The 27,544-nt window shown below is 38.7% G+C and overlaps 1 protein-coding gene across 9 annotated transcripts in view; it reads right to left on the reverse strand.

Moving 5' to 3' along the window:
* Positions 1-27,544, reverse strand: part of ATF7IP (activating transcription factor 7 interacting protein) — a 106,909-nt gene that overhangs the window by 33,811 nt on the left and 45,554 nt on the right. For 5 of the 9 annotated variants that reach the window (XM_035335450.1, XM_035335460.1, XM_035335388.1 and 2 more), the window contains exons 2-9: positions 18,399-19,449; positions 8,582-8,668; positions 5,207-5,352; positions 4,786-4,923; positions 4,309-4,374; positions 3,563-3,636; positions 2,936-3,024; positions 664-1,299 (exon numbers count right to left, since the gene is read on the reverse strand). In XM_035335450.1, coding sequence (XP_035191341.1) covers positions 664-1,299; positions 2,936-3,024; positions 3,563-3,636; positions 4,309-4,374; positions 4,786-4,923; positions 5,207-5,352; positions 8,582-8,668; positions 18,399-19,440 — 2,278 coding nt within the window. In that variant the 5' untranslated portion in view covers positions 19,441-19,449. The remainder of the gene's footprint in view (positions 1-663; positions 1,300-2,935; positions 3,025-3,562; positions 3,637-4,308; positions 4,375-4,785; positions 4,924-5,206; positions 5,353-8,581; positions 8,669-18,398; positions 19,450-27,544) is intronic. The other 4 variants (XM_035335397.1, XM_035335415.1, XM_035335405.1 and 1 more) reach the window with 1 other exon arrangement.

Consider the following 27,544-nt stretch of genomic DNA (forward strand, 5'->3'; position numbering starts at 1 on the left):
GCTATGATTCCAGCTCACTCAGGACCACTTCGAAAATCTTGAGAACCACTTAGAAAAAGACGTCAAAGTATGTAAAATCAGAAGTGCGGAGAATCACCATGGCATGGCAAAAGATGGAGGGAAAGCATTTTACAATAGCTCATCTAAATACCATATTTGGACTTTCATTGTGCTCAGAGACTTTGTTTTAAAGACAATAAATGTACTTCTTTGGAATTAGATTAATATTCAGTTGTGTCTTTTCCCCATTGTGTTTACTTTTAAGTGTTGTAAAAATTAAGTCAATTAATATACTTTCTTTTCTGTCCTAGTTTAGGAAAGGCAATCAGATTATTTTGTGAGACTGTATTAAGAAGCATAAATATCGAGCTGTTAATAATAGAATGGGAGTTTCTGATTTCATGCTAGAAATAACATAAATCAAGTTCTAAATAAAACAAAGCTTACAGAGCCACACTGTTTACTCCTAACAAGAGATGATTTTCAACAATGGCTGAAACATTTGCGACAGATGATTTTGATCTTGACAATTTCAACAGAAAGACCACTCAGAAAACACAACTCAGTAAAATACACTAACAAAATTTCCAAAGGACTAGATGTTTATGTTTCCCTTTGACAACCATTTTCCTTTCCCAGTGCCAATAGTCAAGCATAACTTACCAACTCTGGGCGCTGTAACGGTGGGTGGTTCAATAGGAGCTGTACTACTAAATGCAGAGAGGGGAATCTTCATCTGTAAGGGAGTTCGACTGCTGGTAGAATTACAAAGTCCTGAAGTACCCACTGTGGGCAAAGAAGTTCTCGTGGTCTGTGCACCAGGATGTGCAGTTGGAACAGCCTGTACTGCCAAAGTTGTCCCTATAGATCCAGCACTGGCTGGAGAGGTCCTCTGAACACTGGGACTGGGCACAGATGGGCTGTTATTTGGTTTAGTTGCGTTAGTTGATGCCAAAGACACTGTAGTTTTGGTAAGGCCACCAACTGTAGATGAGCTTTGTACAGATATAAATTCAACGCTGCCTGACTGCTGGTTAGTGACCAAAGTTCCTGTGTGGCCTTGAAGAAGCTGAGGCTGGGATGACACTGCAACAGGTACATGCAAGATTACGGGCAAAGACTGCAATGAGACAGACATTTGCTGAGTGCTGCCACTGGGCACTTGGCTTGTGCCCACAACTGCAGCTGTGTTAGCTGTGGAAAGAACTGTTGTTGTCAAAGGGCTGGAGGTCACTGGAGTCTGAGGCTTAGGATGTCCACTGCCAGGTATTTGAGGAGCAACGAAAGTGGAAGCTGGTACTACACATATACACACACCAAGAAAAAAAAAAAAAAGAAAAAAGAAAGAAAAAAAAAATAAGTATTTGGACCAAGTGCGAAGTTTCACTCCAACACAACAGATGCAAAAGTTTGGAATATGATTAACTTTTTGCAAAGATGGCTATATATACACTCTTTTTCTGTTGTACTGTTGTATGCTGTGATATTCAATGGCCTAGTTAGTCTATACTGTATTTCAGTTTGAAAGAACTATATACAAATGACAAAAATACAAACAACTATGACATAAAGGCTGAGAAAAGCTCTGAGATTTAAATGATGAAAACACGTGAAGTATGGCACTTTAAACACTCGTTACAGAAATGGTAGAACAACTGGTCCTTCAGAAAACACAAGAAAAGAAAAAACTAAACTTGCTTTGTACAGATAGGACATCATATCCAAAATGTTGTACTGAAATAATATATTAATGTGCCAAAAAGGATGTTTGCTTTTATGCAACAGAATCTCAGGATTACATCTAGAGGGAAATTACACACTACATATAGCCATTATATTCTCACTATGAGATGGTTCTGTAGGAAAAAAACATCAGTATTCAATATTAAGCAGTTTTCAAATCTGAAGATACAGTGTCTACATAACGGTAATTAATGGTGCTTTACATTCCCTACAAAATTCTAATGCGGGAATTCCATTTGTCAACGTGATTCCCTTAAGAACAGAGGCTTGTGACTTCCCCTAGTTCCCCACTCAACTTTTGTAGCCAATAGTCAGAGGGGATTATAATCAGCAACCTACTACAAGCAAGTGAAAAAATGGCCTGGGAGCCATGTGTTTTACTTCTCAGCAGCAGAGAGACTGCAAGTTTTCCTGTCTTAGCCAGGCATGCATTCTGCTGAAGCACCTCATTTACCCATACGTTCTGGTTGGCCAAGTACATGCATTTTTTGCCTTGCCTGGTAATCGCACTATACAGATGTAAGCACTAAAATGCCCTCCAGAGAAGGGCAACAAAGATGTTAGGACTGGAAGGCATGTCTTATGAGGAGAATCTGAAGACACCTGGGTGGTCTTGTCTGGAGAAGAGAAAGTTAAGAGGTGACCTCATTGTTCTCTACAACTTCCCGAGGAGAAGAAGTGGAGAGGGAGGTGCTGGTCTCTTCTCCCTGGTAATGAATGACAGGTTGCGCAGGAATGCCATAAATGTGCACCAGGAGAGGTTTAGACTAGATAGATGGAAAAAAATTCTTTACTGTGAGGGTGGTCAAATGCTAGAACAGGCTTCCTAGGAAGGTGATTGATGCCCCATGCCTGTCAGTGTTCAAGAGCCATTTGGAAAATGCCCTCAATAATGTGCTTTAAATTTTGGTTAGCCCTGGAAAGGTTGGCAGTTGGACTAGAAGACCTAGTCCCTTCCAAGTGAACTATTCTGTTCTGTTCTGTTCTGTTCTGTTCTGTTCTATTCTATTCTATTCTATTCTGTTCTATTCTATTTCAATTTCTATCCTATCCTACCGGAGCTGAGAGTAGTGATTTTTGATGCCAGGAAAAAAAAAGTCATAGGAAACAGTTTTACTCTGTTCACTTAATTAACGGGAAGCAATAAAACTTTTAAGAAGTGTATTTATAAAGTCCGTAAGCAGTTTCTCACCTGTACTTAGAGAGGCTTGAAACGTTGCTGTTGTGCTCACTCCTACACTCCTCTTCGACTCCAGCATCTGCCTCACTGTGCCAGCATTTCTACAGAAAGAAGTTTCAGTTAGCATTTCTCAATACACCACCATCAGATATAACGATACACGGTACAATGGTGGGGGAAAAATATTTTACAACTTCTCTTTTCATTAATGTTTTCTAAACCTATTTATTTTCTGCCCCCTATGCAATTAGCTTTGGATAGTCCCCTACTAAAAAACAAAAATCCTCACAAAAACAAAACCCCATAGAAATTTTTATTTGTAAGTTTCAAATGCTTGCACTGAGTCTGCCTTCTGCCAACAGAATTTTTCTTTCCTTGAAGTTAGACTTCCATTTTAATCTATTATTTCTAACTGCTAAAACAACCCCCAGTTTACCTAGGAACGGATTCAATACTGTCCATTTGTGAATTGTGTGAAAGAAAATGTAATTTTCCAGTTGAACAGCAAAATAAAGGAAAAGGGAGAACACTAATTAAAAAACAAAACAAAACAAAACAGGAACAATCATCCTTTACATGATGTTTTACAAGTGTCCTATTCTAAATTTTATCATGGCCACAGCGACGTGCTTTGCTTACCGGTATGTCATATTGGTTGTGCTCACAGTGTCACTTGCTGCTTTCACTGGAGACAGAGGTGGGTTTGGTGGGTTCTACCAAAAACAAAACACAAACAAACAAAAAACCACACACACAACTAAATAAGCATGCAAACTCATGGTTTAATTGTACTTCATATTCATTCCTTTCTATGTGAGGTACAAATATTATGGAGCCAAAATCGTGCAGGAACTTGACAAGATTTACAAATTGCCCAAAGTCTGTTTGGACCTACTCATCTCCTTATCTACATCCTCTCTCTTTATAAGTCTCTTGTTTTCAGGTTTTTGTAGCACAAGAACCAAAATTTCTTTCTGGATTTTCATGGATTTTTAGCTTCCACTTCTTCAAAGTAATCCAAAATATTTTTTCTAGACACAGAAAAATACTTCTGTTTGTATCCCTTCATCCCTCTCCTCCCTCTGCCCCCAATACCTGGGATTCACTCTGTACTCTTCATATTGAAGAAATTACATTTACTTACACATAACTTAAACATCTTTCACAGAAACGGCATATAAAGGACATTCTGTGCAAGTGAGAATTACATAATAGGTGTTAAAGATTCTACTCTTTCATATCACTGCCTTTTAGCCAAGTAAGATGAACCTATTTGTGAACATCACTGAACCAGGTCACATCTTTCTGCATATAAAATTTCTTTATTCTTCTGTACAAAGCTTAGGCTAGCTCAGAAAAGCAAATACAACAAATGCAGTTCTTACTTCCTGTCTTTTCTTCAAGTCCTCCTTGGCTGCACCAAACCGCTTTGTCAATCTAGCAACCTTAGCCTAAATGGGAAGAAGAGGAAAACAAACAAATCCATAAACATCCTCCCCAAGAACCTTTAAAGAAATTACACAAACCAGAAGATAAGCAACTAAGAAATCAATACAAAAATATTGTTGTATCAGGGGAATTTTTTCTTTCCATGAAATACAGTACTACCATGACTTCAGATCAGCAGAAAGACACTCGTGTATCACAGTCACACCTTAGACAAGAATTTTCATTGCTATTCACAACTGCACAAACATAACCCATCTATTTGCTTTTGATTGTTTTTTTCTCTCCTCCCCACTTCTCTCTGTGGAGTCAAAATGGCTTCCATAACAACAACTACAAGAAACTTAATACTAAATGCTGAAGATCTTACTTTTTAAATTTGACTCTAGTATGCAATTTAATACACAACCACTCACCTGTAGTTCAGTAAGCACAGTTTTATGCCTCTTGTTACATTCTATTTTCTCTATTCTCATTTTCAAGTCTGCCAGTGTCTTGTCAAACACAGCACACTGTAAAGCAGCCAGTTTTTCTTCTAACAGTCTCTGGATAACCTGCCAAGTTATACATAAAAAACATATGTGTTAATATAATCCCAAAATTCAGGAGGACATCTATAAAAATATTCTCGACTCAAAAAGAATCTTGCCACAAAAAGAACAACGACAATGGCTGTGACCTATCAATCAAAGTGATTATAGTCACCAGTAAGCACAGCTAAGCAAGGTTTCTACATCTATTTTGGCAAATAAACATGCCCTTTCTCTGCCATTAAATCAAGAAATTAGCTAGAGACAGATGTGGTGTGGCCATCTTCATTCTGCACCTCCACTCTACCTTTTGTAATTTTTGGTCAACATCTCTTCTGGCTGTGATTTTCACTTGGAGTTCTGCTTCATAATCTTCTCCCACATACCGACGACGTTTAGAATGTACACTGTCCATGTCCTCAGATTTCGAACGCTTTCTCCTGGACACTTCACCTGAAAAAATTAGATAAAACTGCTGGTGAGGAACCTTTAAAAACACAAAACAAAAAACCAGTTATCTGCAGAATAACATGGTTATTATGAAGTTTCATTTTTTCCTGGTGTAAGCACTTTTCATTCTAAAGCAGTAACAATGTCTTCAGGAAAACAATGTATTGATGACATTGAAACCGAACAACAGTCCCTTTGATCTCCACACACTGCTGTCGAGTTCTGCTTTGTGATTCACCAAACCACTCCCTCAAATCTAAGATCACTCTACACCACCACCATTCCCTTCTCACTGGCCTCCACTTCTTCCTGCTCCTACCAGCACCATCTTATAATGCAACATGGCTTCTGAAAAGCAAAACACAACCATCTTCTAAAAAACGTATCCTTTTCTCACTAACCTCTTCGCCAAGTAAAACTTCTGCTTTGTTCTGCCTGCGTCAGCACAGAGCTCTTTCCTACCTGTCATGAATTTTTAACCCGCACCACCAACCCCTGACCAAGAAAACATTCAAACCTTTTTCTTACTATTTGAGCAAGAAGGAAAGTAAAAAGCTGACGAAATAAGGGCCCCCAAAATATTAAGTTTATATTTAATATTATAGATGTTATTTTCATTGCAGTGATGAAATTTATAGAAGAACCAAAGAGAAGCCTCATTTCCTCTTCCAGCTCCTGGCACAGTATCCTCCAGTGACATGGATAAAAAATGACACACCTAGGTAAATTATCAGTAAGGGAAGCTATAGAGCATACTGTGGGTACGTTCCCAGCATCCAAACACCATAACCCTCAAACCCTTCACCCCAAACCATAGGACGATTCAGTAAGACAGAATTAGTAGTAGATAACGAAGATTCGTTGAAACTGAAAAAGCACAAGAAATAGCTACTTTTCATTCATACTTTTTCTTTACTTTTATTATGTATGCTATGTGAGTTATGTTTCTAACTTTACAGAAGCAGTGGCAGAGGAAGACGAATTTCTTGCCTACAGGTGGTGCAAACTAGTGGGACAGTTATGTCACCAAGCCAAAGTAGCTATGGCAGTACGTCAGGGAATGGAACATCAGAGATAATTAGAAAGAGAATGACTAGATAAAGGGTGAGATCTTGCAGCTTCAAGAACTAGAACCACCAACTGTATCAGAAGATGTACGGGCAGAACCTGAGCTTATCTAGTTGTGAAATAGAGACTCCCATAATGACGAAGGCTGGAAGCACCAGCACAGTGGCTCCCACTCCACCTGCAGGTGCACAGAACAGGACTGGTTCACCACTGTCATGGCAAGTGGCTGGAAGCTGTGCCCAGGGGAACACCTCAACTGCCTAAGCAAAAAACAAAGCATGCACGGATGGGGTTGAGAAAGGCAAAGGCCGCCTTGAGCTGAATCTGGTGAGAGACATAAAGGGCAACAAAATTGGCTTCTACCAGTATACCAGCAGTATAAGGGAAACTAAGGAAAATATGCCCCCCATTGCTGAATAAGGCAGGGGAACAAGTGATAATGGACACAGAAAGTCTCAGATGCCTACTTTGTCTAAGACTTTAATGAGAAGTCTTGCCTTCAGCTATCCAAGCTCTCAGACCAGTGGGACAGCCTGGAGCAAAGGAAGACCTCCTCTCAGTAGAGGAACGTAAGAGTTAAGGAATATTGAAAGAAAAAAGACAAACAAGCCCACGTAACCCAGAGGAATTCACCCACAAGTGCTAATGGAGCTGGCTGAGGTGATGGCAAGGCCACTCTCAACCTCTGAAAGGCTGTGTCATGAGGCTCCTTGAGGACAGGAGTGACATCATTTTATTTCATTCTTCAACATGGGCAAGAAGAAGGATCCAGAGAATAACAGGACGGTCAGTCTCACCTAAATGCCTAGGAAGGTGTGTTGTGGTTTAACCCAGCTGGCAGCTAAGCCCCACACAGCCTTTCACTCCTTGTCCTGAAGCCAGGACAAGGTGATGGAACAAATACTACGAGAAACAATATCCAAACAGATGAAGAACAAGATGAGATTAAGAATACTCAGAATCAAGGGGAGATCATGCTTCATCAGCCTGGCAGCCTTCTATGATGAGATGACTGGCTTGGTGGGTGAGGGGATGCTGTTTATCTTGTTTTTTAGTAATGCTTTTGGTACCCAAAACATCCTAAAAGAAACCGACTGAGTATGACCAAGAAAAATGGACAGCAAGAAACCAGATGGGCTCCCAAAGTTGTAACTGGCAGCACAAAGTTCCATTTGAGGCCAGTCACTAGTACCATAACCTGGGGGTAAATACTGGGACCAGCACTCGCATCTTCGTTAATGACTGACGTGACGGTATAGAGGGCACCCTCAGAAATCTGCAGACGATACAAATCTGGAAGGAGTGGTTGCTACACAATATAGTTATGCTGTCAGACTGATTTTGACAAGCTGGAGAAATAGGTAAACAGGAACTTCATGAAGGTCACCAAAGGAAACGCAAAGCCCTACACTTGAATAGGAATAGGCCGGTGTACCAGTCTAGGCCAGAAACTGACTGGCTTGAAAGCAGCTTTGCAGAAAATGTCCTGGTAGTCCCAATGCGCATCAAGTTGAACATGAGCTAGCAATGTGCCAATGTGGCAAACAGCCAACAACATCCCAGACTTCATTAGAAAGATTGTCATGAGCAGGACAAGAGAAGGGATTATTCCTCTGTAATTAGCATCATGAATCGTCTATCCAGTTCTGGGTTTCTCATTGCATGTAAGATGTGGGCATACTGGAGAGAGGCTGGGGATCCAAGATGTTTAATGGACCGGAGCATCTGTCAGATGAGGAAACAATAGCTTGTTCAACTGGCAAAAGCAGTCAGAAGGGATCTTATCAATGTGTGTAAACTGCATGATGGGTGGGGAGTGAAGATAATAGAGTAAGACTCTTAGTGCTACTCAGTGAAAGGACAAGAGAAAAAGGACACAAACTGAAATACAAGAAATTACATTCAAACATACAATTATTATTATTTTTTCTACAGGAAGGGCAGTCAAACACTGGAACTAGAACACTGAAAGCTTGTGGAGTCTCCATCTGTGAAAATACTCAACACCTGGCTGGACATGGTTCTGAGCAAACTATTTGGTTGACTGTGGTTTGAGGAGGTGGTGGATAGACTAGACAATCTCCGAAGACCCTTTCCAACCTCAATGATTCTGTGTTTCTAATACGTGCCATCAGGGAAGCACAATAGTTTTAACATTACGTACTTCTCTCTGTGTGTTTGTCATCTTCTTTGTGGGCGTCTTCGTTGTCTTTGTCCTCTTCCTCGCTCTTTCTTCCCTCTTCCACCTCTTCTACAAACACAGGAGAAAAACACGCATTATTTATGTTGACCCATAGGAAGTTGCATACAGAGTCCTATCTTGACTAGTGAGCTTAGAATATTTAAACAACAACAACAACAACAATCCAGGGGAGAGAGAATTATGGCACATGGAAGTGTTTAGAGCTTAAAAAAAAAAAAAAACAGGAAAACTTCAGAGCAAAATATTGAACTACTGTACAACACAGATACACTTCCGGATTCGCTTAGCTTCAAAATCAATACAATGCCTCAAAGTTACCTCTGAAAGTTACATTTAGGAAGAAAGTATAAAAATTCAGTAAGAAAATATTAACATTTATTTCCATTTGGAAAATTTGTCTGTAATCTTTATAGCAGAAAATGCCCAAATCCTTTTTTCTTAGCAAGTATCAACTTTCATTTAGTTTCTTCCTAGTAAAAAGTATCACAGTTTAAATCTGGTCATTTAAGGGAGTTGCAGCTGCACAGATATACTGATGCCCTCTTAACACTAAATTTTATTTCTATTATGAAGAATATTTCAATTATTTAAAATAAAGTTACATAATAAATCAGCAAAAAGAGTAAAAAAAAATGAAATTATGAGATTTTTTTAAAAATTTAATTAACCTATGCAAGAAATCATGGAGATTGAGATCACAAATTCCTCAAAATCAACCTGATTTTTTTTTTAAAGGTAGCAAAACAACATAGTGCCAAATACCAATTTTAAAAGGCCTACAGGTAAGCTTCATAGTCCTGAAGTTCAAAAGTACTTTTTCCAGAAGTTGCAGATTTTAATATGCAACTGAAAGATGTAAATACTCCACAGAAAGATACACATACGTAGGGTGTCTTTAACATAACATGCTACAAGCTTGAAGGCTGCGGTGTTTTTTCACTTCTCCGTGGAGACCAAAGCCGTTTCAGGGATGAGGAAGGTCACCACTTACAAATTTCCATCACTCTCTCTATGTGCATAAGTTAATTTGTTTAGTTAGAAGTGGTTTAAACACCAACCCCCACAAAATCCCTTTAGTTAGGAATCATAACGTGGACAGAAGTTTTAAACTGAGTTAACAGTTCATTTTTCACTGACAAGCTGTGATTTTCTCATCGTGATGCTATAGAGGTAGAAACAATGAATGCAGTCCTTACAATAATAATAATAATAATAATAATTTGGTAATACTGTTATTGCTTTATTTCTTACAATCTTCCTAGTTAGCCACATTATTTGCTGTAGGTGTGAACAAAAAGTTTTTGTGTTTTTTTTCCCCCTACATTTTCCTGTTGCTGAATGGCTGAAAATACCTTTTAATAGCTTCTACAGCTGCAAGCATTCAAATCTGCTTAGTAACTGACTGAATGTATATTTGGATGCTAGCTCTGCCAATATACATAAATATAAATGGAAATAAAAATAATGAATAAGCTTAAGCTTAGGGAAACACTAAATATTCTGCACTGCACAGGAATGCTCCCACTATGCCGTTGTCCTGTAACCACAACGTTCTCCTTATAGACTGGCTGCAGCTCATGTGCTCAGACAATAGCCACAAGGAAGCATAAAACCTCGCCCTCATAAGGAATGATAATCCTCAATCAAACCCTACCAAGTTTTTACAGAACAGAAATGGTCTTTTAAATGATATTCTAATTATTAAATGCTACAGACTTCTACTAATGTGATGTATTTTTGCAAAGCAGTACTTTCCATGCTGATGTCTAAAATCAGTTTTGCTGCTATTTGGACACCTTGTGCGTCACTATTATTTTTTTGCTCCACGGCTTAAGTTTAGTCCCTTCAGCGGACTGTTTTCTTCAGTAGATTTCATTTAAAAGGATCACACTAGAAAGAGATTTTAAGTCCTCTGTTTTGGTCTCGGAGTATCTCTAATGGCTTTAAAAATAATTACCTTTTAGTTTCTTATGTATTTGTCTTACAAAACAGTAATTCGTGTGCTCTCTAGGACACGACAAATACCCCTTACTTTCACACTTTCACAAATGGCCAGTCTCTCACTTTCCATGGATACTTTCTCCATATAAAGTTACTAATGAATTACCAGAACACATATGGTTTTTGAACAGGATCTGAAAAGTTACCTGGATGTGACTTCTTTTTTTATTATTATTTTTTTTATAACCAACACGTCTAAATTGTATGTCAGAAGTGCGTATTTATTGAATTTAACACTTGTCTATGCCACCTTTCAGATTTTTAACTTTTATTTATGAACTCCAGATAGGTCAGAACTGTACTGCTGGGGATGTAGCAGGATGTAGTTTTGCCTTGGTATAAGAAAATGTTATTTTTAACAGTAAGAACAATCAATCACTGGAACAACCTCACCAGGGATATGGTGGAATCCCATCCCTGGAGGTTTTCAGGATGCGTTATGAAGGGGCACCTGGGCTCCCTTCTCCCACAGAAGGTTGCTGATCTTTTGAGATCCCTTCCAACCTGGGCCATTCTATCATTGTATGAAGAGTTTCTCTCATGCAGCCTTGAAACTGGGAAATTAAATATGAATGTTTTCCTCCTACAACACAAAGGAAAGAACTGATACCCATATGAAGTTTGTAGGTTACCCAGTCTAACACCTGTGAAGTTGGGGAAACATGTGACTCAAGAGGCAGCAGCAGAGAACCCTAATTTAAAAGGATTGTTAACAAGGAAAATAATTAGGCAGAAGTCTGCTGACTTTATCTATTTGGTATCGCATACAGTACTGTGTAATCACAACAGCTTTTCTGCAGGAAGCACCACGTCTAAAGTTTTTGTTTGTTTGTTTTAATCAGACTCTTATATCCACTGTAGAAGCTGGGATTTCCGTGTCTAGCAGCTCTAGATCTGCTAAGGATGTGTAGCTCATATTGCTACTGCAAGGACACTGATGTTATCTTAAATGCATTCAGTGAACCTTACAGGTTTTTGTTTCTGAAAATGTGGTGTTAAGTGAACATTATTGATGCTTGATTACAGAGATTTAAAATATGTACATGCATCTTGATGTTTTCTATTCCGTATTTTCCTTACGCCCAAAACCAAGCATAGCATCACTCTGCACATACACCGAAGTCTTCCAGAGTAATACATTTGTCAGATTTCAATCTTGAGCTTTCAAGAATATCAAACTCCTTATAAAGCATTTTCACTTTAATTTACAGGGTCTGTCATAAATACTGCCCAATGCTTAGAAAATGTGCAGTGCTTTTTCTAAACAGAAGCAGAGCTGCATATAAACACCAAAGGAGGGATTGCTCCTGAGTAGGTTTCCAAGACAGTGGAAGTTTCAGTACCCACAAAATCCACATCACATTGACACATCCCTCAGGTTCAAGTCCAAACAAAGATACTGTCAATAGGCTCTTCCAGTTCCTTTTATACAATCTAAGTGTTTTCAGACGTTTTAAAATGTTTTACATGTTTTGAGAGTCCTCTCAGATAGTGTTGTCTTAATTACTATGAACAATGAGTAAAAGGGCAAGTGTTGTTCTGGAAAATATCAGATTGATGTATTTTCAAAGAAATCATCATGATCTAGACAGGCTGGAGAAATGGACCACCGAATGCTTTATGATATCCAGCAAGTACAAACACAAAGTTCAGCACCGGGAAGGGAGAACCTTTGCAATGACATGAGGGCTGATGGCCACGTGGCTGGAGAACAGCTCTGCACTGAGGACTTGCACAGGCAGCAAGCCACACGTGAGCTGGCAGCATGACCTGGCAGCAAAGGAGGCCAACAGCATCCCGAGCTGTATTTACAGGAAAAATAGCCAGGACATCATAAGAAGTGGCTACTGGCCTCTGCTTGGCACTTGGTATGCCATTGCTCTCTGCCCGGGACAATCGAGTGTTAAGGTGGCTGGGGCCTAGAAAAGAGGCTGAGGTTGCACTTGTTCAGCATGGCGAAGACAAAGCTTAATGGGGACACCCCAGCTTTCTAATACCTATAAAGGTGGCTACTGAGAGGCTGGAGCCAGACTCACTGGAAAGGTGCATGGCAAAGGATGAGAGAATACGTGCAAGCACAGAGATATTCCAAGTGATACAAGGCAAAACTTTTCCAAGTAGACAGACATTGGAACAGGTTGCCCGGAGAGGTCATCCAGTTTTCACCAGTAGTAATTTTTTAAGACCTACCTGGACCAAGTCCTGAACAGCCTGATCTAATCTCACAGCTGACCCTACTTTGAGCCGTAGAATTAACTAGAGACCTATTGAGGTCCTTCCCAACCAATACTATTCTTGTTTGGTCACTCCTACTCCTGCCTATCACAAAGTACACAAAAAAATCTATCAAATTATTCCAACATTTTATTTATTTCCAACACAATATTCTTTATTTTTTAATTACCATATTTTTAATTGGAAAAAACCTGTAAAGGACTTCAAGATCCCAACTGATGAATCCAACATCCCTGAACCAGTCCTCCAAAGTCCATCAGACAGAGGTACTCCCCATTTCTGGTGTGCAAAATCCCATGGATCAGAGATGTGTCTTTGAGATCAGAGTTGTGTCTTTGTCTGTCACATTATATACAACTCTTATATCATATATTCAGCTCACAGTTGCAGGTACTACAGACCTCCTAAATCTTTTATTGGATGAACAAATCACGTCCTCTTAAGCTTTCCAATATGAAGTATATTTCCTAAATGCTGAAACATCATTGCACTGGATCTCTGAAAGCCTTGTATTAATCCCTTTTAGAAGTAAACACCAGAACTGGAAATATTGCAAGAAGTGATTTCATTAGTGTTATCCCAGTACAACTTATTTTCTTGTTTGTCCATTCAAGAATTGAGAGCTAGTTGTGTCATACTACAGGAACAAAAGTTCATGTTTACTGGTTTATCTGCCACTCACATGCTCTGAAGTTCTCTTAAACACTAGTTTCTAGAACACCAGCTGTGTTTTTTGAAGTGTTAACTGCACCATATGTTCTTAACAGGTTATACTTGGGTGTCCTGCTTGACTTCAGACTGTTCAGACTTCAGACTGTTACCAAAGACCAGCAATCAGTGAGCTCTCTTTCAAAATAGCCCTGAAGGGCGCAAAATAGCACTGCTGCAGAGAAGCCCCCAAGTCAAGGCGTCTAGAACGTAGGATAGTGATTCTGAGAAAGACTTCAGGTTTTCCTTAGCAGACATCCTCACCTGGTCAAACACGAGAGGCTAGAGATAAGGCAAGAGAAAGAACGTGCCAACAGCTCCACTAGGTAAAACTAACAGTTCGCCTATTCTAGAATCCTACCTCCAACGCTTTCCTGCCAACAGCAGATGACCAAGTAGGAAAGAATGCATGGAGGATTAAAGAACATTGTTGCACTGGCCCAGAAAGCTCCTTCAAACTTCTGAGAAGTTGGTGCTGGAAGACCTCCAAAGCCTTAGCCTTCTTTTGTTTGATAGCCTTCAAAAAATTCCTCTTTCACAGAGAAAGTAGATGAACTTTTCGCAGTCACAGTGCTTGCTGCTAGCAAGAAGCTCCATAGTTCTCCACATGGAGAATTCTCTCTTCCATGCTTTGATTCTGCCTCTCAGTTTTTATCCTTCCATTTGCGTTCTTCTGGAGGAAAAGGCAGCAAATACTCTCCATACTAATGACTTTACAGATCTTTGTCACAGCCCTCCTCCATGTTTTCTTTCAGGCTGATAAATACTTCTCTATTACATAGTTTGTTCTTGCCTAGATGTTGCCTCTCTGACCTGCCATTAGTCAGAAAGCAAAAAGGCTGCAGAAAGATGAGAGTCGACTGCATTGAAGAGATGAAGAGGAGATAAACTGGGTCCCCACAATCCAGCTGGTTTCTGGAGTGTGCTGCAAATAATTTCTTGACATAGGTGATTGCTGAGACAACTAGGGGAGATACTCTGAGAGTATTTTGAGATATTCACAAACAAGGAAGTTTGAGTTTGAGATATTCACAAACAAGGAAGAACTGGTCCAGCACAGGAAGGCCAACAGTAGAGTCAGTCGCAGGAACCACAAGACTACTGAATTTAAAATCATGCAAGAACTCAGCAGCAGGAAGAGCATTACAGCCCATGTTTTCCAGGGAGCAGTTTTCACCTTGTTCAGGCTGTACATGGCAGCATCCAGAGGGAGACTGCCCTGGAGAGAAAAGGGGCCCAGGAGTGCTAGCTGTTCTTCGAGAGCCACCTTCAAACACAGGAACAGTCCACTTCAATACGTACAGTGTAGAACCAGGGTGGAAGAAAGCCAGCATGGTTGAACATGGACCTTCTGACAGAGCTCCAATGTAAAAGGAATTGCACAGGAATAAGCAAAAACATAGGGACATTGCTCAGTTCAAAACATATCAAAGTATGATGTCCCACAGTGACATTGTTTTCCTATCTTTCTTTATTTATTTCCAGCATTCTTTGCTTTCTTCATCTTCCACTGAATTGATGTTTTCACAAAACTACTATAATCCTGGAAAATTGTTCTTGAATAGTTAGTTCTATCTTTTTATCAAGTTACAAACATTTTTGTACTTATGTATCACTTTGTAGTTAACCACAGTGAGTTTCATCTGCCATTTTTATCTCTCAGTTACTCATAACATCATCAAACTGTCACCTCAGTAGTTCATTTTCAATAAATCATGAGCTCTGTTGCACAGGACAGTCTCTGGAACACATCCTTGGGGGTTTACTTTTCTTTCTTCAAAAGATTATTGCCTCCATGAGGACTTTCCATCTTATCCCCAGATGGTTCAATTTCCTTTACGTTTTTGGTAAGAAACGATTTGTGTTTGGATATCTGAAATAATTCAAATATTTCAATCAGATCTTCTTTGTCATGTGTTTGCTTACTCAAGGAGCTCCATGGTTTTCTAAGGTATGACCTCCCATTACAGATATCTTAAGTGTCACAGCATAGCTATTATATATATACTCATTTTACTTGAAAAATCAGATTATATTAATTTTTCAACTTAAGGAAAGCCTTCTAGTACTATCCTTTTATTGTTGTATAGCCATGCTTGTTTTCTTTTGTTTTTTCAAAGTTGTACATTTTAATTGAAGAGTCTCCACCTGTGTTCAAGATAGTGTCCTTAAATAACATCCATACCATCTCCACAGATTTGATTCTAACAAGACTCTTTCCAAATGTCAGACCTTTTGTTCCAAGATACTTTATTTATTCTACTTGGTTTCTCACACAATTCCTGTCCTTTCAACCTCTCTTATTTTTGTTATTGAAATATTTACATCTGTGAAAGGACTGCAAAATTTTTGCATTAAAATCATGCTAAATTTAGTACAAAATGGATCCCCAGAAGATTTGTTTAAATATTTCATGTAGAACGTACTATTTGGAAAAAATTAAACTCCCTCCTCTGCAACTTAATGGGCAAGCTTTAAGCAGCTTAGCATAGAATGAAGAAATTAACGTGTCCATTAGTTAAGGACAGAACACACTCCAGTGGCCGATTTTCTTTTCACGAACAGTCACAGTTACATCCACACAACTGTAAAAGTCACAAACTGTTACAGCCAATAAACAAACTACTAATCAAGAATTTATTGTGCCACTAAAACTGATAAAAAATACTGCTGGATACGATCATTTAAAGGCTCCTGCAAACTGTAGTTCAACATTCAGTACTCACTTACAGTCTTTTGCTTCAGAGCTAAAACTACACTGTGGTCACAGCATGTTTTCTTCCTGACTGACTAAGAAGGGAAGAGCCACCCTGATACCTTAATTTTATTCACATCCAATAAAAGAAGCCTTAAAATGTGGTAAGAACAAGTATCAAGGATTTATTTGGAACACACATATTACAGAATGGACTCATAATACTCTATAATTTCTACCCAAGTACACACAGTGTTCTTTTCCCACTGCCATCCCCCACCCCTAAACAGCGTACACTTTTGCAATCTCAGTGGAACATGGTTTTTATTACCTCAATAAAATCCTCTGAAGGAGTTATGGAATCTACCTTTTCTCTGTTTAACTGGCATAAATTTAAAAGTAAACACCAGAAAAGAAGGAAGAGTCTGAAACGTGGCTGAAGAGACACATTCTTATCTCCCTGTCTCTAGTTATGTAGACACTCAAGACTGAGAATGTTTTTACAAGTTAGTGAAAGACAATTTCAACACCAGTGAAAGACTTAAGAAATTATGGGTGCTAATTTCCCAGAGACAGACACCTGGATCTTGTTTCATCTATGGAACTCCTACTTAATCAAGTAAGAATAAACACATCTGGCTTAATATGGTTTTCATTTCATAGAGAGCTACCTAACAACATAGCAGCATTGAAACAACAGCCTTCTTTAACCACAAATAAAGGGCAGCATCAATATATCTGTAAATTATTCATGTTTTATTTTTCACAAGTGAGATAGCATGATAGAGTGCCCCATGTCCAAAAGATGTATCAGATCCTTCTAAACTGTATGACAGTACCAGCGTATAGAGAACATAGGTTTAACATCAATAATCTACCTGTTGCTTCTGCTAACTACACAGAAAGACTATAGGACTAGTTTCATATACCGAATGCTTTCAAATGCCAGGCAGTTGCCATTATCACCAAAATCAGATAAAAAACATCATGCATCAAATCATGCACATGAACTGTGTTTTTTCACAAAGCCTTTCTAATGTCATTTGGTGAAAGAAATTTGAAACAAATGGGAGTTGTGGCATGCCTGGATTACCAGTATGCTTTCATTCTTTCTATTTACGTGCATGTTAAAGAAAGCTGTTACCTCTTCTTCTACTCAAGAACAAAAAATTAACACATTACCTTCTTTTCCTACAAATCCTTCTGTACCTTCTGTCTGTCAGCTATCCACCTTTTCTATCCCCCTCCCTTACCCCCTTGACGCAGTTTGTAAAAAGAGAGGGGAGACACGACTGTGAGGGGATAGAAGATCTCTAGAATGACAACTTTTGGTATTATTTTCAGTCTTTATAGGCCTAAAATTCCACCTGTTAAATCGTAAGACTACATAAAATTTGTAAGGCTCACAAGAGGCCTTTTGTTAGACCTCTGAACACGTGAATTCGGATACAAACTTCGGAAATTTTTCTCATTCAGAATATGCCTGACTTAAGGTCATACATTGCCAGAATTGAATCCTTAAATAAAATTAGTTATGTAAAAAACAAGAGGGAATGAAGGCTATCATCTGGAATACAGTTTGATTTATTGAAAAGTTGTGCGCTATCAGACACAGGTAATCTTAGCACCTGTTTTTTCTTCTTATTAAGAATGACAAGAGGTAAGAAAAACACCATTAACAGGAAAAATTAATGCTCATCTTATGTCAGTGTGATGTGTTACCAACACCTGTTGGCTTGCCTTCTCTATTTCCTGCTTTTTAGAGTTTATCTATAATAAAATATAATTTAAATGCCTTTGATATTGTTTCATATTTGCTGCTCACAGTGTTAATTCAAGGAAAAATGCTCACACCAGCAATGTTAAAGAACACTGGTAAGAATTAAAAAGTGTATTACTTCATTAAATATGGCTTACCACCATCATTTACAAAGATACTGATATGAATTTCATATGTTCCTAAAATTAATTACTTCAAAGGAGTTCTTTGGAGGAGATGTCCACATAATCCCCCATATACATAACTGAAAGGCTGGAATTCTTAGTTATTAATTTAGAAACATGTCACAAGTGCACTATTTTAATAAATGAACAAAACCCAAGACTTGAATCAAAACTACCAACTTAGAAAACTCTTACCCGGAAGACATGACTTGTTTGATAGTATCACTTCAGCACACTCCTTCTCATCACAAGGATCCTCTTCATCAGACAGTACTAAGAAAGCCTCCTTTGGCAGGCTTTCATTGCTTTCCTGCTTTGATGGTGAACCCAAACAGTTGTCCATTTTCTCATCTAAATCTGGGGCCGAGTCATCCACTGGAAGCAGAGAACTTTTAGAAAAACAGCTCAGCTCATCTTCAGCAGGGGCTAATTTTTCCAAGATTGGAATAATTTCATCTGTTTCCATAGAGTCACTATTCTCCAGGATACCTCCACTTGATTGATCTATTGCCTTCTCAGCTATGGTTCCTGAAAGACTTGCAGTGCTGTCTCTATCATCCTTTGGTTCTTGGTCAGCTTCCATACTGCTAGAGATGGCTTCTTCTCCAACAGCATCTTCAATACTTACTTCTTCATCCCTCTTTTCCTCTTCAACAGATGAATGAGAATTAACAGTTATGTCATTTATCTCTCCTGTCTCTTCAGAAGAGTCACTATTATCACAGCTTGGTTTATTTTCACCTTCTGATGGAGTGTTACTCTCTCTTTGGTCCAAACGATCTTTTATATTATTTTCTTCATGGAATTTATTGCTACTAAGCACTCCATTTTCAGCCTCACGAGCTAGTGCAGTATCAGTTTTCTGCTCAGGAGTAATGTTTGCTGGAGACAGCGTTCGAGGTTTAGGTTCTAGGTCACTCACTACACTCTCTGCCCTACTTTCAGGACTTTTGACTTCCCTTATTTCATTGGAAGTTGTTCTTCCTTCTTCAGAGTTAAGACAAAAATCCACTAGGCCATTAACTTCCTTCTTGTCCTCCAAACAGTCTGTATTGCTTAGAGAGGAATTTAAATCAGAATCTCCATTCTCATGCTTTCCATTTAACAATTTAACTTCAGCTGTCTTCAGCAAGTCCTCTTTAGCCTTATAGACAGCCTCAAGTTGTTGTCGATCACTCACTCTCATTGTTTTTCGTGCTTTGAAGACTTTTTTTTGAGGTTCATCTGTGCCATCCATCTTGACCCTTAAAAAACAAAAGATCAGTAAGAATGGTGATGGTAATTTATTAACATCCTATTACAGGTATTTCGAAGAAATACTGTAGCTGCAAGTTGCATTTAGCATATTGTAGAGCAGATTAGTTTAACTGTATCTATAGAAACCAAAACACTTAAATTTTGTTTGCCCTCATAAGAAGTGAATGAAAGCTTCCACGCGTGTTGCACAAATATGTAAAGATCACTGAGACCACACTATTACTTTTAATAACATTATGCAGTAATACCATGACTATATATTTTAAACCAATCAACTCACAGTATTATTACAGCAGAGCCACATAATGAAGTTTCTAGCAAGAAAAGGCATTGTGCTAATGTAAGAGCCAGCATGCTCTTTTCCTAAAAAAAAAGACAGTCTTGCTCTATCAATTGATAGCTATTTTCTTTTACTAAAACGATGTAACGTCAAGAATTTCAGATGGAATCTAATTAAAAAAAAATAGGAAACAACAAAAATCTTTGTATCAAATGATTAAGGAGATTTCAATACACTGAAAGAAGTTAGAATAGTTCAGTTGGAAGGGACCTTCAAAGATCAACGAGTCCAACTGCCTGACCACTTGAGAGCTAACCTAAAGATAATGCATGTTATCGAGGGCATTGTCCAAATGCCTCTTGAACACTGACAGGCACGGGGCATCAACCACCTCTCTAGGAAATCTGTTCCAGTCTCTGACCACCCTCATGGTAAAGCAATTTTTCCCAATGTCCAGACTGATATTTCTGAATGAGTGATTTTTAAGACCCTGTACTCATTCTACTAAGAAAAAAGAACATTTCTATATAAAAAAAATAAAATCAGAAAAAGATTTGAAAATCTACTTTAAACAAATCCACAAATCCAGCATTAACTAGGAAGTTAAAATAGTACCTTTGAAATACAAGAAAGTCTTTCATTTGTTTCTATTAAACAAAAAAAATACATGGGTATTTTTAAACTATTTTTTTCTACCCTGTCTTATTTTATGACCCAGTTTTAAAGGATTAGATATGATAATATTGTTCAGAATCAGAAACGTTTTATATCTCAAATGAAACTCAGTAACTAATATCATGAATCAGTTGCTGATAATCAGTTGACATCTACTGAAGTTACTATACCATCATAAATGAGTCTTATCTAGGATATGGCTTAAATTTATCAAAAAAATGCAAAAGCTCACTAGTGTAACATTCATTAAAACTTATTACACAAAGCAGCCAGAAGTCAAATTATGGGATTTGCTGAAAATACTGATTTTTAAAATTTTCTTGGCAACTCTTGGCCCCTCCCCCCTGAAATCTACTGTTCTGGATTTTTTTTTTCCCCTGAAACAAACAGTTCATGCAGATTGCTGTTTTATAGTTTCTTTGCAAACACTATATGATTTACCAAGAAACAGTTCACTGTCCTCCAAGGACAGGCTAATAATCATCTGTCTGGTAGCATAAAAAAGAAAAATGAGCAAGTTGATCTCCATATGATTTTTTTTTTCCTCTTACAGGCATCAAATAAGCAAAAGTTTATACCAGTGATACAGAAGAATAATTACAAAAGAGATTCATTTAAAGTATTTAATATAGTTCATTTTGCATCTTCCCCCAGTTCACTTTCATTTACAGACCTCAGAAACTCATTGAACACTGTACTGTCTTTTCAGGTCGGGTAAATAAAAATATTATTTTTAATAATAATTCAATATCCAACTAAATAAACATACCTAGAGCTTTCAAATATGTCTGTCTATCCCTTTGGCCCCAAACATCCAATTGCTCCAAGAATCAATCATGTTTTATCACCAGAAGTTATCTGCAGTATTCGCTATCACTACAACACCTTTACAAGACAAGGAAGTTTCAGAGACTCACACCAAAAGTATCAGTCATAAATTGAAACACAGTTTGTATCATCAAATTACATTCATTCATTAACAGGAAAGCAAGAGTTACGTAAATAATTAGGTTATTGCTCCGATACCTTATTCATTTTAAATATACTTATCTTCAATGAGCTATGAGAATCAAAGGCTTGTGGGTTTGAGGCAGGTTAAACTTCGTCAGCTGAGATAGATATCAACAACTGTTCCAGTTCAGGCTAATATATCATACATATAATGCTTAAGCATTACTTGATTAAGCTACTTTAAAGCCATTCCTAACTTTGAGCAGTAACTTAGGGGAGTGGCCTGGTGGCACAGTACTGGCTCAACATGGCAGCTGACCTACAGGCAACACCTTAAATCTACTACCAAAAGTTCATCAATATTTCAAGTACTTTGCCCACTGAGTAAACCTTAGGGGAGTAAAACTTAGGGGGAGTGGCCTGGTGGCACAGTACTGGCTCAACATGGCAGCTGACCTACAGGCAACACCTTATATCTACTACCAAAGGTTCATCAACATTTCATGGCAGCTGACCTACAGGCAACACCTTAGATCTACTACCAAAAGTTCATCAACATTTCAGGTATTTTGCCCACAGAGTAAACCTTTGGCATAGGAAGGAGTTCCTTGACATCTGAGCCATGCTCTATAGCAATGACGGCACATCTACCACATCTACGTGAGGGCTGATGTCAAATTTGTTTTTAAAAGCCACAGCCCTCATTGTCATTGATACCAACTCAACCTGTTCTTCCTAAGGATGATGGTAGCAAGGAGTTTACTGACTGTGTCCTTAAGGATTTAAGAAAATAAGTACCTTTATTTCAAAGCAGACCTGACAGAGAGGTGTATCCGGGGAGGCAGACACCGATACGCAGTCTCCCCTAGAATTCTGAGCAACTTCCCAGAATGACTGAGAAAGGAAAACTGCAGAATACAATTGTCCTATATAGCCACACAGTTGGTTACTTAAAGGAATCAAAGAATCATAGAAATGGTGGTCCAAAGAGACCTGTGGAGATCATCTAACTCAACGACCCACTCAGAGCAGGACTATTGCCATGGTTTTGTGCATAAATAAAAAGTCATAAAATTCACACAACAGAGATTCCGCAACCTTTAACTAACCTGTTCCACTGCTGCACTAATGCCTCTTGGGGATTTTTTTCCAGCCTGAAACTCCTACACTCCAACTCATGGCCACTGTACCATCCTACACCACTACAGTTGGCTCCACCCTCTTTATAATCAAGCCTGCCTACTACTACTAACTAGCTGTAAGACTGCCCTTTATAGCCTTCTCTTCAACAGATTAAAGTCATTGAGCTCCTTCAGTGTCTCTCTGTAGGTGCTTTAGGCTCCTATCATTTTGGTAGTCCTGTACTGGATCCTTCCTAGTTTACTGCGAACAGCTTGTTTATGAAGGAAATCTGAAGGAAATCTAGCATTTCTGCATTTCCCAGCTAGAATACTTGAAGACACAAAAGGAATATATATTCTGTGGTACAATATGAATTCAACTCTCAAGATAAACTCAAGATCTTACAACCATGACATACTGTATTACAAAAACATAAGGCTTCTACCATCCTTAGGTACCATAATTTATCAAAAATACAGGTAAAATGGAAAGGGATGTGATGCAGTTTTTTTGTTGTTGTCATTTTCCATTTCTTATTAACACTGAATTCCCTTACACTGTTTTGATTCTTTTCTGCTTGACAATGTAGAATCTTCATATTTGAGTAACTGATGGAGCTTAAATAACAGAAGCATTCACACCTTGCGAACAGATGAAAAAGACCTTCACAAAAGATTTTATCAGCTCTGTTTACAGACTCACCATAATACCATTAAGAGAGTCTGAACAAGTTTCTGAACACGATTGTCTACTACTGCGCTGCCACTAGTGGAAGCAAAATGCAACACACCTACAGAAATACTGATTTGGAAAATCAGTTTACCTGTAATAAGAAAACATTCTCATCCCATAACCATTTCCAGTCAGATGAAATACAAACTCAAGATGAGTTGTTAATAATCCCTCCAAACCAGTCTACATAGTAAATACAGTATCTTTACATTCCTCTATAAAAGAATACATGTGACACAGTAATTTAACACAGTCCTGAAATTATGAGAAGCATAGAAAAGCCTCTAAATATTTTAGAAGCATGCGTGCAAGTCTCTGAAAGCATACACATTCCTTCTTCCCAAGAACTTCCGCAGAAAGCTTTTTTATGTCACTATAAAAGCCTGTATCAGGCTGTCACATAGAGCACCGATCGTCATACTCATGGTTCCATGAGTGTAACCCCCTACAACATGCATGCTGTTTCAGAACTATGTCTTGCAGAGTCGATTTTGAAAGGAAAGAAAAGTCAGGCTTGGCTAACCTTGAACAATTCTTAAGGCTCATGACAGGCAGCAGCTAAAGGTTTCTGTTCATCCAGTACAAAGATATAACGCCTATGTATCAAAATTAAGTGAGTACATGTAGCTTGATTTCCCTGACTACAATGCTTTCTTTTATAAGCATTACACTGAATTTGAAAGTCTTTAAGAGTTTGTGAATTTTGTAATATCTGATCTTACTGTAACCAAATTATATTTTAACGATCAATTGTGAAATTTCACACACAATTTAAAATCAAGTTTGTAAATGCATTACTTGTATAATCATAAAATGCAATTTAAAGCAAAGTAGTATTTGTATGCTCTAGTTTCCTTAAATATCTAAATGGCCTTTCACTCATATTTTTAACATAGCATGAAATATGGTAAATAAAACTAAAATGAAAGACACTTCCTTTTTCAGTTTACCAAGAATAACAATCTTAAAAATCAAACATCAGAATATCTTTTTTAAATTAATGTGCATCTTTACTTTTTTTCTTAGAACAGAAGAATACTGAAGGAATAAGCTTGAGTTACTAATGTATTTCAAAAAGGTGTTTAGTTTACATCTAACAATATAATCGAAAATATAGCTAGAAGACAAAGCCCTAATACAGTTCTACAGTGAAACTGATACAAAGGAGCCTCACAAAATTCCATTGTTAGACGGCTATTTGAGTTAATTGATGCACATTTTCAGCTCAATCCCACAATCTTTCACAACCAAACAACAAGTAAAAGATACAAAACTATAAACATAGATGAGATTTAAAGGTGAAAACTAAATGCTGGTTAAGTATCACATATGACAGCAGACCATACTTAAAGCATTTCCAGCCATACCCACAAGGGAGCACACTGCAGCCAAGAAACAGATCTCATGTGAGAGCTGAGTAAAATAAGAAACAAATTAACCAGTAACCAGTTCAGACAGGTTTGGTTGTATGGGTGCAAGCCAATGAGCAATCATCTTATAAATATCTGCCTTCCAGTCTGCCAAAGGGGTAGAGGCTGCCTTTCAGAAAGGAGAGCAGTTTATATGAATTCAGTCTTAACACTAAGAGTTTATAAAGTGTTTTAAAAAGGAACGTATTTAGATAGTCTCCTTTTATGCTCAGCAGTTAACACAGAGTTTAGCTACATTTGCTATACACTTCCCTCACATGACACTTAAGTAGTTTCAGTTTTTCATCATCTCATTTCTCTGTTGTGACATGGTCATGAGCGGCTCAGGCGCCAAGCCAGTGAAGTGGCACCTATTATTTCAAGGAAAGGCATTTGTACAGAGCAGTACGAAATGACTCCTGCGTGTAGAGCTAAGTATGTAAGGGTTAAATTCTGTAAATAAGGTTTTCTTTTTTTAAAAATAAAGTTCCAACAAAACAATAATCAATTTTGAAACACCAACACATGAATATTGTATGTATTTGTTTAGGTATCATTTATCAAAATTCTTCATTTTAAGCTTTAAAGTCATACGTACTTCAGCATGACAGACAAACACACCGTCATGCACCTCCCTCCAATTACAAATCTGCAGATATTTCTCATTACCAAATATGTGATGGATGGCAAAACCAAAATGTACCAGTGTAGCTAAGAATACACTAAGGACTTCTCTTGCAGCCAATTAGAAAATTTTCCCTCCTCTTCCCCTTATATATATATATATATATATTTATTATTACCATGCAAAGAGATTGCAGCTCTGAAGCAACAAAGGAAGGTATTAGTTTAGCTGCTATGGATTAGCCTATAATCGTGAGCTCATATGAGCACAGCCCACGAGCTGCTCAAAAAGTGAGCCAATCAGCAAGCAGCTGCCTGAATCCTGCCTGGTAACAGGCAGTAGACAAAGAGAAGGTCATGGAAACACACTGGGGAAGAAAAACTGGAATCTCTGCAACAGTGCACAATGGGTTTTGCATAATATAATCAGTCTAGAACAGCATTTGCACAGGCTTCCTGGAATGTATGTAGCGCTAGCCAAAAGCACCACAACCATAAAACACTTGCAAAAGCACAAGAACTACATGGAGGAAGTAAAAAGCCTTTGATCAGGAAAACCAGTGCTCAAATATGCAAGTCTACTTAAAATGTAGCACTGCTGAATCAAGGGTACGGAGACAGCTAATGGTCAGGAGCACGATGTTCTAGATGGAGAGTCCCAGAGAATGCATGTAATGAACAGAACCTACCTCTTAAACGGCGGTTCGTAATAAGCAGTTTTCAGTTGAAACCATCTACAGCAATGGTGATACAAGTTCTCAGAAATTTAAAAACTATTTTCAAAGAAAAACAAGTAAGTTTGTGATCTGTTCTTCCAGAACACGTGCTGAAATACACACCTGGAACATGTTTTCATGCCCCTTACACAAGTCTGCTTATCGGACCGAATGCAAGATACACACCACCAGTACACGAACGTCCATATACCAGTATGTCTTTGTATTTTAAGGTAAATGTAAGGAACAAAGCTGAGAAGATACAGTAACTGAAAACAGTATTTCTTCTAGCACACCGCAGGCGATCCATTTTGTTCCCCTCCAAGCTATCATTTTGTGTGCGCTGGCTGAGCGGGGCAGCAGAACACGCTGTTTTCTGAGAGAAAATCACGTCGCCAACCCGTCCAGCTCCACTTCTTGTACCTACAGAAAACGAGGTTCACTCTGACCGAACCTCCGGCCTATTTTTTCGCCGCGTTGTCCGGGGCTGAGGGAGGTGGGAGGGCGGGTGGCTGGTTGGGAACCGGGTGGCCATTTCCCGCCGCAGAGCCCTGCAGTTTCCCGGCCGCACCCTAGGGGGCGCCCGCCCCTGCCGCGCTCCCGCCTGGCCACCGCCTCACAGCGACAGGCCACAGGCCCCTCTCTGATTGGCTGGATGCGATCGGCACGGCGGCCAATCAGGCAGCGGCTCCTGAATTCTACCCAGCAACAGAGAGCCACGAGGCCCTGAGGCAGACTGTGGGCAGGGAATGGCGCAGGAGAGCCGAGCGCAGTGCTGGGGACGACCTGAAGTAAAAACTTACAGAGCTCAGACCGAGGGCCGCAGAACAGCGTTAGCTCCCAAGTGCAGCGGACAGGAAGCACCTAGCCTGGCTGCACAGTCCCCCTTTAACTCTATCATGCTGGTTTAAGACTAGTGAGTTTGTGTTACATTAAATATTGAGTCAAAAAATGCAGAAAGACAAGTCAGGTCCAAGCACGGCTGTTCTTATTTTTTCCTGTTACTAGGCAGCAGCTGTACCCTTCTACAGAAGCATCCAAATCCAGTTCTTCCCCATGACTGCAGTGGGATGTCGCCGTGATGAGAGATCTGCTTTTCCCCTACCCTTGCACTTTGCCTTTTGAGGAAGTGATTCTGTATAACACCAAATCCACATGGATCTATGCCTACTGAGAAACACCAAAAAGTGGTTATGTGCTTGGTAAACTGGATTATGTCCATAGTATAGTTTCAGACAAGTTGAATGGTCTTGGTCTTGTATACTTCCATCGATGGCTTCATATACAAAGTTGAATTGTATTCTCATCACTTCGGTGCCACAGTGCCACAATGAATTAAGCAATTGTCCCATGTCATCTGTACCTCTATGAGAATGACACCACCTCTGACTTTGGCTCCGTTTCTCATCCTAATATAGCAATTTTAGATTCTTCTGTCATGAGGAATGGCAACTACACCCTGTTAGGTCCAATTGTACAATTGAATCTTTCAACTTGCTGGTGGTTTTCCAGAATTGTCCTTCCATGGTTCAACAGTTCATGCCTCAGTAGCTATTACACGTTAAGTATATGTAT

The sequence above is a fragment of the Oxyura jamaicensis genome, chromosome 1, assembly GCF_011077185.1.
Source record: "Oxyura jamaicensis isolate SHBP4307 breed ruddy duck chromosome 1, BPBGC_Ojam_1.0, whole genome shotgun sequence".
Lineage (NCBI taxonomy): Eukaryota > Metazoa > Chordata > Aves > Anseriformes > Anatidae > Oxyura > Oxyura jamaicensis.